The sequence below is a fragment of the Hevea brasiliensis genome, chromosome 15 (genome assembly GCF_030052815.1).
Source record: "Hevea brasiliensis isolate MT/VB/25A 57/8 chromosome 15, ASM3005281v1, whole genome shotgun sequence".
Lineage (NCBI taxonomy): Eukaryota > Viridiplantae > Streptophyta > Magnoliopsida > Malpighiales > Euphorbiaceae > Hevea > Hevea brasiliensis.
In genome coordinates, this window is record NC_079507.1 from 69,279,353 (window position 1) to 69,296,466 (window position 17,114).

At 35.0% G+C, this 17,114-nt stretch overlaps 4 protein-coding genes across 6 annotated transcripts; 1 reads left to right on the plus strand and 3 right to left on the minus strand.

The window, feature by feature from the left end:
- Positions 1-848: 848 nt before the first annotated feature.
- Positions 849-3,436, minus strand: LOC110671682 (ER membrane protein complex subunit 8/9 homolog). Its single transcript, XM_058136701.1, has 5 exons — positions 3,145-3,436; positions 2,728-2,874; positions 2,559-2,618; positions 1,261-1,427; positions 849-1,133 (listed from the first exon to the last, which is right to left on the minus strand). Exons 1-5 carry the CDS (start codon positions 3,346-3,348, stop codon positions 1,103-1,105), a joined length of 609 nt encoding a protein of 202 aa, XP_057992684.1. The 5' UTR covers positions 3,349-3,436; the 3' UTR covers positions 849-1,102.
- A 5,240-nt stretch (positions 3,437-8,676) lies between these two features.
- Positions 8,677-11,231, minus strand: LOC110671658 (heterogeneous nuclear ribonucleoprotein 1). The gene is made up of 6 exons (XM_021834191.2): positions 11,019-11,231; positions 10,826-10,866; positions 10,566-10,729; positions 10,178-10,277; positions 9,908-10,077; positions 8,677-9,635 (listed from the first exon to the last, which is right to left on the minus strand). The coding sequence occupies exons 1-6, from the start codon at positions 11,072-11,074 to the stop codon at positions 9,111-9,113; spliced, it is 1,056 nt and encodes a 351-aa protein (XP_021689883.2). The 5' UTR covers positions 11,075-11,231; the 3' UTR covers positions 8,677-9,110.
- Positions 11,232-11,355: 124 nt separating this feature from the next.
- Positions 11,356-12,620, plus strand: LOC131173778 (uncharacterized). 2 transcript variants are annotated; one of them, XM_058136025.1, is made up of 2 exons: positions 11,356-11,475; positions 11,753-12,620. In XM_058136025.1, exon 2 carries the CDS (start codon positions 11,776-11,778, stop codon positions 12,451-12,453), a length of 678 nt encoding a protein of 225 aa, XP_057992008.1. In that variant the 5' UTR covers positions 11,356-11,475; positions 11,753-11,775; the 3' UTR covers positions 12,454-12,620. The 2 variants fall into 2 exon arrangements, with proteins under 2 accessions (XP_057992008.1, XP_057992007.1); XM_058136024.1 differs by lacking the exon at positions 11,356-11,475 and having other exon boundaries at positions 11,746-12,620.
- Positions 12,621-13,123: 503 nt separating this feature from the next.
- LOC131174015 (nucleotide-sugar uncharacterized transporter 2-like) lies at positions 13,124-16,243 on the minus strand. Of its 2 annotated transcripts, none has more exons than XM_058137037.1 (7): positions 15,769-16,243; positions 14,732-14,883; positions 14,324-14,532; positions 14,154-14,247; positions 13,866-14,032; positions 13,612-13,782; positions 13,124-13,493 (listed from the first exon to the last, which is right to left on the minus strand). In XM_058137037.1, exons 1-7 carry the CDS (start codon positions 15,845-15,847, stop codon positions 13,193-13,195), a joined length of 1,173 nt encoding a protein of 390 aa, XP_057993020.1. In that variant the 5' UTR covers positions 15,848-16,243; the 3' UTR covers positions 13,124-13,192. The 2 variants fall into 2 exon arrangements, with proteins under 2 accessions (XP_057993020.1, XP_057993021.1); XM_058137038.1 differs by having other exon boundaries at positions 14,732-14,896; positions 15,769-16,242.
- Between the last annotated feature and the right edge of the window lie 871 nt (positions 16,244-17,114).

The following is a 17,114-nucleotide window of genomic DNA, read 5'->3' on the forward strand; positions in this document are numbered from 1 at the left end:
TGAAATGACTTCTTCATTGAGAATGTGTTAACAAGAGTAATGCTCAACAGACTGCTAACTTATTCTGCTAGTGGTCCGCCTGTTCTTTCCTTATCAATTCTGATTCTAGTATAGAAACCAAATTAGGAGAATTTATGATATAGAGTGAAACTAGTGCGGCTGTGAGGGAGAAGAGTATATTTGAATTGTTTCAGCTTTTAGTGTTGGAAATGCCTCATTTACTGCAGACAAAAATTTGAAGGAAGATAAAAGATTATCTCCAACACCTTCTATTATATGTGTTAAAATTTCTATTTTATATATTATATATATATATATATATATATATATATTTTTTTTTTTTATTTTAAATTAATAATCTTTAACAGATTATTAGAAGAAATATCACTATATAAATGTCTCTATAATTAATAATATGTAGATTCCTTTAAAAAACCAACATTTAGGTACTCGTTTGGATGTGTAGATCATAATTCTATTGAAAAAAAAAAATCGTAAGAGAGAAGGAGATGAAAATCACCTTCAATAAAGACAAAAGTTTCAAACATCATCATAACAGAAAAAAGATATTAAAAATAAATTTCTTCTTTTTCATTTTTCTTTCACTCTCACTCCCTCACTCTCGCACGCTATGTTCACGGCCAGATACCTTTTATTTGCTTTTGCTTATGAATTTCTTTCAATTTGGCATATTCTCAAATTTAGCAAGATACCACAATTATCTGCAGATTACTCTTAACAATATATGACTTTAAGATACTGCCTGTACAGTATATCCGATTTCCTTCGCTTCTTCTTAATTATTACATTGGTAGAAATTATCCATGCTTAACATTATACAAAGAAAATTATATTTGAACATGGCATGTCATTTCACTTTTAAAGTCATAATTTCAATAAAGGTGTTTCCTCAAAAGAAGACATTGAGTTGCTTGTCTGAGAACCTTAAAAATTTAACATTACTACAAAATTTCGCCATGAAAAAGAAACCACAAAGCCTACTGCCTATCCATGTCTGCTCCATCAAGTTCCTGCGTCGTACATCAAGGTTAACGAGATGCCCCTGAAGCAACAGCAACCACTGACACATCCAAGGGCCGGACTACTTGAAGAGATCTGGATTGAGCCAGTCCCTGCAAAGAGATATATAACTAATTAAAACATTCAGGACAGACTTTTGACTCGCTGTTGTTTAGAACTAATTTGCAAACCCATGCCTATCAACATGGGTGTGCATGTGTGCTCGTTTTTGGCACTTACTTGGTAATGTCATCAAGGTGATCATCAAAATCTACCACATCCTGCCACTTCTGGGATGAAATAAAATCCAACAACACAATATTTGCTGCTGGCTCCTTAAGTATCAACCTGCTGCCTCCATCAGATCCAGCAAGCTTCCAGTTCTTCGATGCATCCCTTGTATAAAGCTAGTGCCAGAAGACAAACACAATCCTTAACTGATGGTGAAATAAAGAAGAGTCTAGTGGCCAATGATTCTAGAACTCAACAATCAAATTAAAAAACGATACTAGAAGAAGTGGCAAAACGGAAGTTGGACAATATGGTTTGATTGCACAATAGTAACCTTCTACTGAATCAAGAAATAAATTGAGGTGAATACAAATTGTACTAACAATAATGGCTAAAAAGGAACAACAAAACACCTCAAAAATTTCATAATATCGACACCATATTCAGCATAAAGAGCAAAAGAATTGAGAATTAATAATTTAACACTAATCCACTATAAATTTCATACAGAAAACTAAATCAAGATCAAATTATGCTACTGCTGGCATAAAAATGCCTCAAATTGGTAAACATAGGCATCATGATTGCCATATGGTATATTGCAAAATTTGCCACTTGACTTGATATATATTAAGCACTTAAGTTGTACTTCATTGATGAACTAAAGTCTACACAAGTTTCCAATGACACTCCAGCTGGAGCTTCACCATCAAACCTTGAAGATAGTAGACCAGTAGGCTTACTGGAGCGAAGAGGCAACTATGGTAAATCCACTTGCAGCCAATGGCTTCTCATGAGATTTTTATCAAGGTTTTCCTTTTCTTGACTGGCTTAGTCAAGTATCTATAAGTCACCTACAACAAATGAATGCTTCAAAGCTATTGCTAACTTTGAGCAACAGAAGTGCTAACTCTTCTGTGGAATCAAAGTACACCTAAAAGTTAGATTTTTATCTATTTTCATTTGTTGGCAAAAGCCAGCCAGCATAGAAACATCAATTAATTTATTACCGCATAGCAGTAAGTAGAAATGATTATCCTTGAAGCTAAGATACTAACATATCTTTATAACCATCACATGATAATCCAATCCCATCAATGTTATCTATCAAGGAATGAAACCTTTCATTACCTCCAAGTCCAAGCTTAGCAATTAAGGCCCACTATCCTCAAACAGAAAGATTGCCATTTATCCTAGGTTCATTCTCTTAAAATTTCAATAGCAATTGTTAAACTTATCCAGGCAACATTAAATTTCCATTTGTTTTAATTGCTTCCAAATAACAGAACAGAAAGTATGAAACTAACCTGCATAACAGGGCTCCGGTCCTTCCCCTTTGGTAATGCTTCAATCTTTTTGTTATCTAACTACAGAGGGATTCAAGAAAGTACCGCCAAAAAAAAAAAAAAAAAAATCTAAGTCCAGAAACAAAGACAAGCAAAAATAGCATTAAAACATCAAATCAGCAGTCCATACCAAGAGAATGGCAGCTTGAGGGAAGTAGCGATAAATGTGATCCCCAATATTCTTGGCCACATTATCAAGCTCGGCATCATCGAACCTCTCGTTTGCATGGAAGTAACCCACTATACCCAGACCTTGAGCAATATAGTACTCTTCTATCTGTTTTAAGAGCAAATTAAAAAAAAAAAAAAAAAAAAAGCCCAAAAACTCCATCGTCAGCTCATATTTCCAAGGAAATTGCTAAAGAACCGCATTAGCTTAATTAACAGAAGCTAATTAAACGACGCTCTAATTAATTTACAGCTCCGCTCACTCCAATTTCTAGGGAAGAAGATATTAAAATACTTATGTCAACTGTAGATTTGGCGGAGGAGATCAAAACAACGTTAGATGCAGAGACTGTAATTTGTGTTGTAAATCGAAACGTACCATGATAAGGGAGATCTCGAGAGGAGGGAGTAGGCCGAGGTGGTTGTGAAAAAGAGGGACAGAGTCGGCAATCTCGACGACGTCGTCGTTGGATCGACCAAGTAAGACGCCGTTAACGGCTGAGGACCTGTGCTTGAGCGCGTGTAGCACCAGCTTTATGTAGGCATTCTGCGACATGTCGTACTTGAGCTCCCCACCAGCCATTTTCTTCTCCTAATTTTCGATCGTTTTAGACTTGCCGGCGACGAGAAACTAGGAAGCAGGCTGTCTCTTTTGTGAGCTCTGAGTGGGAGAGATTGGCCGTACACATATAAATAAATAAAAAAATTATTGTCGTTGACTTGTTGTGATTGTTAGCCCAAAATCAAATACAATCAGAACCTAAAAGGGCATAAGATCACCATTAGAATTAACCAGTTTTCGGCTCAAGCGAAGAAAGGGGCCTTTTATATCATGGACCGAATGAATAGATTAATGTTTTATTGATGGGTCAATAATTTAGCTCATAAATTATTAAAAAATTAATTAAATATATATAAATCAAATAAAAAATTAATTAAATATAATATCTATTAATGTAAATAAATATAATTAATTAATTAATTTTTAATTATTTCAAATAAAATTTTAATATTTATTAAGTTATATTTATATAAATTTTAATAGTTTTTTTAAATTTTATATAAAAATATTTAATTAACGAATAAATTTTTTTTTATAAATTCATAATTCTCTATTTAATGTTTATGAAATACTTAAATATTAAATATATATTAAAAACTAGGTATATTGAAGTAAAAAAAATATAAATCTATTAAGCTAATTCACTTATTTTTAATTTTAAATACTTTTTTTATGTAATTTTGAATTTAATTCTATGTGTCAATATTAAAAAAAAAATTATTAAATAATTTAACCAATTGAATCAAACTAATTTAATCACCAAATCAATCGCATATCAATTGGATCATATTAATTTAACCACCGAATCAATCGCATCACACTAGATTGCTTCCTTACCTAGTTTAACTATAAACTCGTTGATGCTTACGATATGGTTGATGGAGATGTTGCTAATAATTTATTTTAATACAAAATTTATTGTAATTCTGAAGTTAAAATAGTTTTTTGTTTTCACTTTATTAATTCTTCTCATCTCATTTCAATTAATTTTAAATTAATTACATCTAAACATAAAACTTTATGTAATAAAAATTTATTTAAATTAATTCAATAAATTCATTCACAATATAAAATTAAATAATTAAATACAATATAATTAATTTATTCAATCAAATTCACATAAAGAGAGGCAAGAAGAGATTAGTCATAGACTATAAGCCTCTCAACCACTTTCTCCAAGATGATAAGTTTTCTCTGCCTAAAATAGATGCACTATTCACTCAGTTACGAGGGAAGCAGTATTGAGCATGAGTATGAATATGGTATGTCTAGCAAGGGGCTCCCGACCAAGGGTCACTAAGGGTCATTAACAGTTTCCGTAGTGGTTTCAGTATCAGAGCTTGTAGAAGGAGATGGTCTTGTGGGATCTACCATGAGCAGAGTAGTAATATCTTGCCATTTGGTCTTCGTTGTCTGAATCAGAGGTTTCAAAATCATCATCTGATTTATCAGATTCTTCATTAAGGACTGGATCAGAAGCATGAGCCATGTGCTGTGAGAGGGGCTTAGGATGCATAGAAGCTTTTCCTTTATTGGTTTTTTTAGGCAAGGATTCATCAGAAGAGGAAAGGCTAGGTTCTGGTTTAAAAGGTTGAGAAGATGGTTTAGAGAGGAAAGGTGAAGGATAATAAGCTGGGGATGGTTCTGAGAAAGACATTCCAAATGGTGAGAAGGTTGGTGCTCGTGTGGCCATGAATGGATTTTGATTTCTGGAGAAAGAAAAAGGACTATATGAGAGTGAATCAAGAGTTTTGTGCATATCTACTTCAATCTGTGCTATCTGTTTTTTTAAGCGTCTGATCTCTACTTCTTTCTGATTAAACTCAACTCCAAATCTTCTTTGTTGGATTAAGGTTCGAAGGTCTTTATCAAGCTGAGAGACTTTTGTTTGTAGATACTTATACATGTTCTGAATGTGCAGAGTGAATGAATCAACCTTTTTGTCAATGGATTGAGTTTGTGAAAGAACTCTGTCCATTTTTGAATCAATCTGTTGTAAGGTTCGATTTTGAATAGTAGCATTTTGGGTTTGCCAGTTTAGAACTTCTTCTGCTAGGGTCAAAGGACTCAGTTGCCCTTCTGCAGTGACCTTTGTTGATTGGACATAAGATCGAGAGGCAACTTTTATATTCTGGTCAGTTTGTGGCACAATAGGAGGGAAATTGGAATCATATGATGTTGGTGTGAACATCATACATAGGTGGACCAAAGGTAAGGCAGGAGGAGGAGTAACAGGAGATGGAGGCGGATAGCCTTCCTTTCGAAGAATCTCAAGGGCTAACTCATAGATGGGAAGTGGCTTCTTTTCTTATGTTTCCTTGAGGATACCAATCTAGGGGCCAGAATCTAGATGGTCTTGATCATAGGGCTGTTGTTTTTTGCAGGATGATCAGCTATGCTTCTTCAATTTTTTCCGATTTCTATCTGAGAGAGGATGATCGTATTCATTATCCCAATAATTGTCACAACAGTCACAATCTTCATCACATTTGCCTAAACCAGGAAGATCCCATGGACAATGTCCTTCAATTTTCATAGGATAAACATAGTGACCGTCAGCTGTTACTGAATGAATAGGGAACCATTTTTCCTCTTTTGATAAAGGAATGATCATCATGGACAAGAAAATTGGTAACGAGCCAATAGAATGCCTGGCTGGTTGGAATGTAGTCTAGACTGATCCATTTGGCTGTCTCCTAAAAGAAGATTTTGTGATCTAAATGGATTGAGAGTTTGCATGGAGCCTCTCATTGTTGATCAACCAAACTTTTGGTATGAGCTGTTTTAGCTCACTCCTGAGGATCTAGCGTGGTATCTGGACTATGGTTGGTATAGTCTCAGTATCTGCCAAAATAAGTAAGGAATCATTAGAAGCTAAAGCTTGAGCAAGATCTATGGCATGGCCCTAGAGTTGGTAGATAATTTGATGGTGAAGTGTAGCCATCATTGAGGAAGTAACTTATTCTGCTCCCGTTAATTGGACTTGAACCTTTAAGGCATTATAGAGATTTGGATCTTTGCGAGAAAGGTTGTAATTGGGGAAGAAGGTGAGGATTGCACTATCAGCATGTAGAGTAGTGATACATGTACCAATTACTGCATTTTCATATTGTAGGAATCGTGTACCTAGGAGAGATACCCTTGTAGTTACTGGTAATCCCCATCTACCATGTAGTGTGAAAATCAAGTGTACCGCAACAAAGTGGAAATAGGAGTAGCCTTCATTTCTACATTTAAGGACAAGAGAAGGTGGTATTTCCAAAGTTACATATTGTTTTGAAGTGGTAGCTTGGAGATTATACTGATCCATGCGAGAAGCCTGTACATATTCTTTTGGAAATGGTCTTCTAGAAGAAATAAAAAATCTAATTCCTCGAGTGAGGGATCCTAATCTCCTATAAATGTTATAAGGGCTAAGAAGTTATCTTAATCTAATTCCTCTGGGAGAGTACATATCTCAACCAGATTATTTATTTTGAAAGACAAGGTTCTTCTGAGAGGAGAAGAGAAAGAGAGAAGAGATAAGATTTATGATATCTGAGGGAAATGATTTTTTTACCACTGTATTTACAGAAGGCGTAGGCGTACGACAACTCATTGTATGTGATATTTTCTTCTTACTCATCCTTGAAGTGTATACTATTTCCTTCTAAACCAGACTCTCATACCATAGATGACCGAAAGCCCCTTACTATACATACTATGTTCATACTCATACTCAATGCCGTTTCCCTCTCCATAGGTGCCTATTATCATCATCATCATTATTATTATTATAATTATTAGATAGAAATAAGAAGGAAGATTTTAATGCGAGTTAAACACGTGTGCATTCATCAAGTTAAAACTTCAGCTTTTACAAAGTGGGAAATATGAGCTCCTTGCTTAAATCCTTGACAGATCTATTTAGCTTAGAAAAAATGTAGCTGAAGATTGGTACAGCCATTTGAAACTTGAGAAAATTGCCAATTTTAGTTTGCTGGGCTTTTACATCACCACTGCACCTGAGAGGCTACCGATTTGAGAATTAATGCAGTACCGTTTTGCTTGCGTATGGAAGAGTAAGACTGAAAGAAACTTCCAGTTACCACCGACGTTGCTGCTAAACTTAGGCCTTATGAGTAAAACATGCATACGCACAGGACGACAGAAATGTATGAAGTTTCTCGGACAAATCTAATATTTTATATATTGATGATTACTGAAAAATCAGAAAGCAGTATCATGAAAACGCAATCAAGATAAATATGATATAAATTGCAATACAAAAACCTGTCGCAACAAAATTCCTTAAAAAATCTCAATTTGCTGAGTGTCTATGTAAATATATTGTTAATTAGATTCCATTTGTTTCACGAAAAATGACATATATATAAAAAATATTAATTTTTTATTTTTTGAACTTTAAAAATGTTATTAAAATATAAATATGATTATAACAAAATATTTTTTGTTATAATCATATTTACATTTTAATAACATTTTTAAAGTTCAAAAAATAAAAAATAACCCTTTTAAAATATGAAAGTCATTTTTTTTTAAAATAACTTAATTTTTCTTTGATTAAAAAATTTTTTTTTCTTTAATTAATTTTACTTAGTACTCTCAAATATCAAAAAATAAAAAAAATATTTTACAAAAATATTTTCCTTGAAACAAAGAGCCTTGGCAATTCAATTATCATACGGCACCATGCACATAATTGATAGACCCCAATTTACTTATTGAAAAAAAAAAAAAAAAGAGATAGGGCTACACAATAGGGATATCCCCGCACAAACAAATGAAAATAGTACATAATTACCAGCATCAACTGCTGCTAAGCATAAGCAACAGAACAATCCAACACTGGACAAATGTATCCCACATCTCTGGATAAAGTTAACCAAGGACAATATATATTTATTTTGAAAATGCTCAAAAAAAAAAAAAAAAAAACATCAATATGGCCATTTTCTCTACTCGAAGTACTGCAACCAGAATAATTTAACAAAAACAAATCCATGCCTTACCTCAAAGCAATCTTGACGAGGGTCGATCGCAAGAAATTAAAAGCAATTCATAAACAAGGCCTAGAAACTGCCCTTCATCACCAACTAAAAGAATGTAGATCAAATCTATGACCAACCGCCACCGCCACTCTTTCACCTGCCCTGACAGGTATAGTTCAGGTGCTAAGTTTATCTAGATAGATAGTCTCAACCTCATTTGTACTGCACCCACTATAGAATTACTTTTCATTGCAATAATCTAATGTTGGTTCTTTTTCTTTTAAGGCCTTGAAGCAAAAATATAGTAAGCTTTTAGTTGCAAAAGAATGGCACATCCAAAATGATAGCCTAATCCATATAAACAAATCTAGCTGATTCCAGCTAAGAAAAAATATCAATGTAAAGCGCCCAACTGCTACAATGTATATATCAAAACACAGAGGTACAAATTAACAAAGTTTCTATCTAGATCAAACTATATTAATAGCATCAAGCTCCAAACTTGGATACTATTGTCTACAACACAGGCTACATTAAAAATAACTAGAACAAGTTGACCAGAGACACCAACAACTAAGTTGAAGCAAAACTAAGAAGTCCGTCTAAACATACATAAAAGAAATTATCTAATAAAGTTGATCTCTGAGCCTTAAAAGCTTCCTCAATCGCAGAGATAGGAGACTTCTAGTACATGTGGGAAAGTGCCTATCTGTTTCACAATGCTTTAAACTAGATGACCCTGTTTGGAACTTCTACGCAAAGCTTAAGCAACTGCATGGAAATGCCTTTATTCTATCTTGCATAAGGATGATATCGACTACTGCCACTATAGCCTCCCCTTCCATACAAACCACCAGCCCCTCCATAACTAGCGCCTGGACCAGATTCATAACCCCCACCATACCCTGTACCTCCATAACTTCCATATCCCTCACCTCCCCGACCATAACCCCCTAAACCACTACCACCATAAGCCCCACCAAACCCACCACCATAAGGTCCAAAGCGACCAGAATAACCAAGGGAAGATTCACCTCGGTAACCTCCTAAGCTACTCCCACCAAAACTGCCATAGCCAGCACCGAAGTCTCCGCCATCACTACCATAGCCATATCCACCACCACCACCACCAAATCTACTACCCAGACCCCCAGGAGTCCTATAGGGACCAGGGCCAAACCCTCCATCAAAGACCCCATAAGAACCTCCAAATCCACCAAAGCTGTCATTGTAAGTACGACCCCTAGAGTTGCTACCATATGCAGGAGCAGGTGGTGGGTTTGAGGCTTTCTTTGGTTCAGCTTTCTTGATCTCCACCTACAACAAAGCAACTTAGTTAACCTAGGTTCCGCAGCAGGCAAACTATCATGAGCCCTTTCCTGAAATCTACACCTGTCATGATCTTCACTGCTAATCAGAAATAGTTAAGAAAAGTAACTAACAGGACTTTACTGAGTCTATAAATGGAAGGGAAAAGGGTATGGCTGCATTGAAAAAGAACACGGAGAAAGCAGTGAAAAAAGCTGCACCACAAACAAGGATCTCTTTACATTATTATTATTTCTTTCAGGCCATCTAAATAAGCTCACCTGAGTTCCAGCCACATCAATCATATTTCCTTCAGATAACATTTCATCTACAATTTCTTCACTGTCAAAAATTATAAATCCAAATCCTCGAGAACGATTTGTTTCATGATCTCGTATAATCTGGTGCTCCACCACTTTCCCATATTTCGAAAAGAAATTCTTGAGCTCATCTGGAAGTTTTAAGACAGCTATTAAATAAATGTAAAACAATACTGCAAAAGAATTAAACACTTTTCTCCTCCAAAAAAATCATTATTTAGGATTCCTCACCTTCTGTAACTGATGATGGAATTCCACCAACAAATATCTTCTTGGTTTTAAAATCCTTTGATTGCCCAGAACCTTTAGGAATGGTCCGCTTTATCTCAACCTGTTGCATTGTCACTTGTTGGTTGTTAAAATACAGGTTAATTGTCACAGCAAAATCTAGGATCATGAAAAAGCCTAATCAGACTTAGATTTAATTAGATGCCCATTTAAATTTTAGGAACACTGTAACCCGACTTTATGTTTCCAGCTCAACCAAGTGAACGCCATTATAATCTTAAAGAAACTCGGAACATAAACTGAAGGGTCAAAAGAGCTCGAACAGCTCAAAATAAATATATAAATAATATCATCACGTTGTGTTGTGTATATATATATATATATATATTACCTGTTTCCCATTGATGATGTGGGTGTCTTCAATAACCTTATCAACAACTGAAGGATCGGCATAGGTAATAAAACCAAAACCCCTAGGCTGACCCGTGTACCGATCTTTCATGATCACTGAATCAGTTATCTCCCCATATTTCCCAAAATGCTTGTTAAAGGTAGCTGCAATTAAATCAGTCCTCCCGATGTAAAAACATAAACTGTAATCTTCCAGTTCTATAGAATCATGTAAAAAAGATAATCGAAAATACAACTTACCATATGTGGTATCCTTAGCCAATCCTCCGATGAAAATCTTCCTGCGTATCACAAATCGAAATGAAAGATTAATTTCATAAATATCCAAAATTTTCAGTTAATTTAGATTTCCCGCCAGTCTTTCATAAACAAGAATTGAACAAACCCAATAAATCTATGGATAACACATAAAGAAAGAGAAAGAGGGACAAACCCAGGGCTAGCACCATCTCCGGAGTGTGGGTTATCGCTCCTGGATTTAGAACCCATGTCGCTTATTTTAGGTTGGGAATTTGATGCGAGAGTGATCGGAAAAAATATGTCTGGGAGACAAAAAATGAGGCTGGAGCTCGACGAAGAAAAAAAGAGGGCTAGGGTTTCGAAGGGAATGCGAGTGGTAAATAGAAAAGATGGCGTTAATTTTGAAATATCCAGTTTGCCATTGATGCTTTATGAATAGACTGATATATCCACCGACTCCAGATTATGCCACGTATACGGGACGAAATTTTCTAAAATTACGCTCCCGTGCCCGATATTTATCTGTAATTAGTATTGGCCCAGCCCATTAACAGTTCGGGGGGTTTGCGCTGCTCTTAAAACCTAACAAAACCTCGCTTTCTATTTGTTCGCGCTACTCGGCTTCTGAGTGCTGGCCATCGCTCCTCTTGGTATGCTTTGTCTCTCTGCTTAAATATTCGAAAATTCTTATGTGGATCAATATACAGATGTATGGATTTTTCATACAAATTTGTGGGTTCACTATGTAATATATCTCTTGATATGCCTTTGGGTCTATGTAGACCAGCTGTAGACAAGAATTTTCAGTTATATTTCTGTGTCATGGAACTAATTTTAATTCTTTCATATTGGACTTTATGCTTTTTGAGCTATTGAGATGGCTGTGTCTAATGAAGGTATCGTAAATCAAACTTTTTGTCATGGCAGATCTTCATCTTGGTGGTGTATTCATGATGCAGACTGGTGAAGCCCCTGCTTCAATGGAAGTAGAAGCAATCCCAAATGGATTGGGGATACAATCTGGATCTTTGCCATTGAAGCCAAAGTTTGAGCCTTTGAAGGCTCATGAGATGTCTGATGGTAGAGTTCAGTTCAGAAACGTTTCAGTTCCACCACACAGGTATTCGCCGCTCAAGAAAGCATGGATGGAAATCTACACTCCAATATATGAGCAGATGAAGGTTGATATTCGTATGAACCTCAAAGGTAGAAAGGTTGAATTAAAAACGAGATCAGATACACCTGATGTCAGCAACCTACAGAAGTGTGCGGATTTTGTACATGCTTTCATGCTAGGTTTCGATGTTGTAGATGCTATTGCTCTTTTACGATTGGATGAACTATTTGTGGAATCTTTTGAAATCAAAGATGTTAAGACTCTAAGAGGTGAGCATTTATCTCGAGCCATTGGGAGATTGTCAGGTAAAGGTGGCAAAACAAAGTTTGCTATTGAGAATGCGACAAAAACGAGGATTGTGATTGCTGATACTAAGATTCACATATTAGGATCTTTTCAAAACATTAAAATTGGAAGGGATTCTCTCTGCAGCCTAATTTTAGGGTCCCCTGCTGGGAAGGTGTACTCAAAGCTTAGACAAGTTGCTGCTAGACTGGCAGAGACGTTTTAATCTTTTATTTATGTTGTTTTGAGACTGTGGTTAGCTCCATACTGTGATCTGTTATTCTGAGTGGAAGTTTGTCTTTGTAACTTGGCATGATTTTTCTGTATAAGAGGCCTGGTGAGCTACAAAAATGATTCATTATGAAGGAAATGAATATCATTTTTTATGGGTTATTTGTTGGCAGTTGATAAGGGATTTAACTTCTTGTACATTGTTGTTTCAAGTATTACTTCTAATGAACACGTCCTTAAGTAGCTGTAGATCATGGGTATGTCCTTAAAATTCCAGATTTTGCCAATATGGTTTCATTAGAACTATGTGAGTGATATTTTATATCCTTCAATCCTTTCCCATTCTTACATCTTGTACTCCGTTGAGAAAAACAAATCCGTTGGCTTCTTTTATTTCATCTTAAAGAAATTACTATAAAAGAAAAATAAGTAGTAGAAAGTATAATTAATAGATAAAAATCAAGATGTATAGTTATAATTCTCCTATTATGACTGCATATATGTGTTTGCATGTTTCTAACTGCAAATATTAATCATTTACTTTGCAAGATTACTTTTTTATTTTACTTTTGGCTAAAAAGAATTTTGTAGTGTGTGAGAATGAACAATCATATTTAAACCGACAAATCTTTTTTTTTTTTTTTTCTCGACATATACTTCACTAGTTGAATCAAAATTCCTATGACTGTATATTCTTTCTAACCACAGACAAAAATTGTACAAAACATTCCTACCTAGACAGCATTTGCACTACTGGTTATGGTTACATCTAAGTTTGTGGTATCTTCACTAGCTGCTTTAGATTCTGTTTTGGATTTTGATACAGGTAAGGTTTGCTTCTGAAGTTGGTTGATCGAATTTTCTCGGGACTCCTGTAAGTTGAGTGATGTATAAGCAGACATTCCACATAGAGCTATGATAACTCCACCGATGCTCACAAACCCAGGATCTGAATTGAAAAGTAGATAGCCACCCAATAAAATCACACAAGTCTTAAATTGTCCTAAAACCACATGAGAGGTTGCAGATGTTGCCCTGCATGAAAATATTCATCTAGTTTAGATTCAACTAAAAGAAATTCAATTGCATACATGTTTATCATTAAATTACTCATAGTTTTAGCTGCAAATATACAGATACTCAAGAGTCTCACCCAAGAGCCAAAGCACCCGACCATTGTAGGAGAAATCCCAAAAGAGCTGATGTGAAAATTGCAGATGAGCTGTGTAAATTCCACTGGAACAATAACGCCCCTGGTGGATCTAGCCATGGCATCAATGCTAATAAAAACAAAATTGTTACTGGGGTAGTCTTCCACATCAACCTACGCATTACAATCACATGTTGTTAAAATAAAATGTTAGAATTCAGAATGACCAACATATAAATTGCATCTTGTTTACTTACGCAAGAGCAGTCCAATTGGCTTGTTGTTGCAGATTTGACCAAAGAATTTTGTTTATAGCACTTGGAATGATCCATGCAATTGCAATACAAGCACCAAAAAAGTTGAATTGTAAATCTGTTACTGTTGCAATTGCCACGCCCACTGAAACAATAACTAGAGACAAAACCTGCAAGCTTGTGATGCATTGCTAAAATTTTAAGTATTTGTATGTTTCTGACCTATCAATTCATATACTGAAATGTTATGTCTCTGCTTGGAAAGAATATGTACAAAAATGTTATGCTAACCTTTTTAAATGAAATGAATTTTCTAAACAGAACAAACTCTGCAAGAACAATGGTAGGAGTGACTGCAATTTTTGCCATTTGATAGAAACCAATACTGCGAATGAACAAAAGAGTAAGGAAATGACAAGTTTCTTGGTAACAAAAGAAATTGTTCAAGTCTGAATCGTAACCTGTTATGCTTAAGGCTGGCATTCGCAAGGCCAGAGGCGAAAGACATAACAACTCCTAAGGAGAAGAGTGAAGTGAAAGGAGTACTTTTGGAGGGAGGGGAGACTGGAAGCAGCGACAATGTCTTAAAAATGGCAAGCAGAATCCACGCAGTGGTATAATGGATCAATGTGAGAAAGATTGGGAAGTTAAAGCCAATTTTTCCCATCACCTGTAACCAACAAATATAAGATTCTTTTCCCAATTGCCAATGATTTAAAACTATTTTCGCATTTTTCGGCCATAACAAATTGGATTCCAACCAGTGTTTAAACTCATAACCTCCCAGGAGTTTAGATGATTTCAACACTATTAATCTGAAATTCATTAATGCTTTGCCAAAAAATAGTTTCAGAAGCAACGCCACTCACTAATTTGTTTGTCATAATAACCCCCACGGCCACCATGAAATTGAAGGTCATAGCCACAACTGGCCCACAAAATCGTTGCTGTTGCCGCTTGGCTCCTTCTGAAGTTCGAAAATCATTGTAAAGAGAACTTCTGAGCTCTTCCAATGCTCGACCTGATAATTTTGACTATCAAAAGTAAGGAATTCAAAAACAAGGGACACCAAGTCATGGACTAAGGCAACTTCTTTTTGGTAAGGTAAAACAAATATGTCTAAAACATCATATGGAAGGCAAATTAAACTAAATCTCCTATATCAGAAATGAAATTACCAGCTTCAGGTGAAAAATTACAATTATGTAAACAAGCAATTCAACAGAAACAGAGATGAGATCTTGGGGATGTAAATCAAAGAATGAGCCAGGAACAACCATCCATGGACAACAATAGCAGATTAAGAAGGCGGCATTCCTACACCTTTTTTCGTTGGTATTTCAGAAAATTTTAAGGGGAAATGAATGATATATAGGATAGGTATTCCAGCATTGGACTATCAAGTTAATTACTTCTGCTGCATCAAATGATTGTGCCAATTTAGATATTAAATAATTATGTCCCAAAAATGAAATGTTGAGTAGAATATAAAGAATCAAAGACAGGCTATGAACTAAGAAATGGGGCATTTATATGAACAAATGCCACAAGGGAAAGCACCAAAACCGAAAAAGAGATATGTATAATACATTGTCTAGCTTCTGTAAACCCATATACTTGTAACAAAGGTCGTTTGACAAGAAATTGAGGAATAATGCTATAATAATCAAACCCAGGAACAAAAATTGCTAATTAAACCCACATATAACGAAGAAAATCATTGAGTATTTTAAATAAGAAAACAAGGGAAATCCTAAAGACAGAATATTTCCAGGAAAGGAGAGATTCAGTAGCATGGGGAATCCTTTATTAAAACCATAAAAAAAAATAAAAAAAAAAAGTGTAACAAATGCAAAGCAAAAGAAAAATGAAAATGAAGGCAGGAGAGGATTCATTTGATAAGAACCTGCTTCTCCTGCATCGCTATCTTTTCTCTTGATGAACTTTCTTGCATCATTCTCCAACAAGGATTCAACTAACCCCATAACAAGCAAAAACAAATAATAGTTTAACTATAACAAGAAGTTAATATAAACCCTTCATTAAAGTGATGGCAATGCAGGGGAAAAAAGAAAAGAAGATAATTAATAAGAGGTGGTTGATGGATTGTAACAAATGGAGCTAGGAGATATGGGATATGAGTGTCCTGCATCTGTAGACAGATTTTGTTTGTTATTTTTAAGGAATCAGTAAATTAATAATAGGGTATGACAACATCCAATTGTAGTATGACACCTAGCTTATTAATAACTAATGACTTATCAAGTATTTAAAACTTAGAAGTATAGTAAGGTGAGGATTCTGTTGGATATAGAAATTTTAAATGATTCATGGGTTAGGGTTACGGAGAAGTTAAGGAAACATCAACTATGTCTATATTAATTTTATTTATTTATTTATTTTTAAATGATTAGGAAACATAAATTTATAAGATCAAGAAAGGGTTTTTATTCCGGCGTATTAGAATAATTAAGATCAAGAAAGAGTCAAAAGACTCAAAACCAACATGTGATCATGGCCGTTGGGAACTACTCTCTAGGTCATAGGGATGATCTCATGGAAACAACCCAATTTTGTAGCCAAATGGCTCTACTCCATCAATGCTATTACTATCATCACGCAAAAAAAAAAAAAAAAAAAACTAAAGAATAAATAAGCAAAAATGTCTAATCTAACTTGGTTTAATAATTAAAAGTATATTACTTAATCTAACTTAGTTTAATAATTAAAAGTATATTACTCACCTAACATATTTAACTTTAGGCGCTTGTTGAATCTCCCATCAAGAGAGATAGAAAGAAAATAATAAAATAGAAATGAATCTTGTTGCCTGATCAGCTAGCAGGTCAACCAAACAGCATGTCCTTTTCTTATATCATATGCTTATGTTTGATGGTGGTTTGTATTAGACAATTAGTCTGCTAATTGTAGGAAAAGGCCAATTAACCTCTCCATATCAAGTGAAAGTGACATGCCTCCATCCCCAGGTTTCAACTACTGAACTTGTACGTTCTCCTGTCTTGCAGAGGATTTCTGCAGGGTTTTTGGTTACCCAGATAAGGGAAGACAGAGAGAGAGAGAGAATTCCAGAAAGAGAGAACTTTCTTTCTACTCTAACTGATTACATTTCTCGTCTACCGCGGCACTACCAGCTATATGCTCTTAACCACTTAGCTACCGAATTGCTAAAAATTTAAACCAGAGCTAATTCTCTTAACCACTTAGCTGCCAAACAGTTTAAACCAACTAATA

Coding starts and splice junctions, on each gene's coding strand:
- LOC110671682 (XM_058136701.1), bottom strand. CDS start 3,348: ATGGCTGGTGGGGAGCTCAAGTACGACATGTCGCAGAATGCCTACATA. Junction 2,875..3,144: donor TCGAGATCTCCCTTATCATG/GTACGTTTCGAT, acceptor CTCTTAAAACAG/ATAGAAGAGTACTATATTGC. Junction 1,134..1,260: donor CACCTTGATGACATTACCAA/GTAAGTGCCAAA, acceptor ATCTCTTTGCAG/GGACTGGCTCAATCCAGATC.
- LOC110671658 (XM_021834191.2), bottom strand. CDS start 11,074: ATGGGTTCTAAATCCAGGAGCGATAACCCACACTCCGGAGATGGTGCT. Junction 10,867..11,018: donor GGAGATGGTGCTAGCCCTGG/GTTTGTCCCTCT, acceptor TGTGATACGCAG/GAAGATTTTCATCGGAGGAT. Junction 10,730..10,825: donor GGCTAAGGATACCACATATG/GTAAGTTGTATT, acceptor ATTTAATTGCAG/CTACCTTTAACAAGCATTTT.
- LOC131173778 (XM_058136024.1), top strand. CDS start 11,746: ATGGCAGATCTTCATCTTGGTGGTGTATTCATGATGCAGACTGGTGAA.
- LOC131174015 (XM_058137037.1), bottom strand. CDS start 15,847: ATGGGGTTAGTTGAATCCTTGTTGGAGAATGATGCAAGAAAGTTCATC. Junction 14,884..15,768: donor TAGCGATGCAGGAGAAGCAG/GTTCTTATCAAA, acceptor CAAAATTATCAG/GTCGAGCATTGGAAGAGCTC. Junction 13,494..13,611: donor TCGGGTGCTTTGGCTCTTGG/GTGAGACTCTTG, acceptor ATTTTCATGCAG/GGCAACATCTGCAACCTCTC.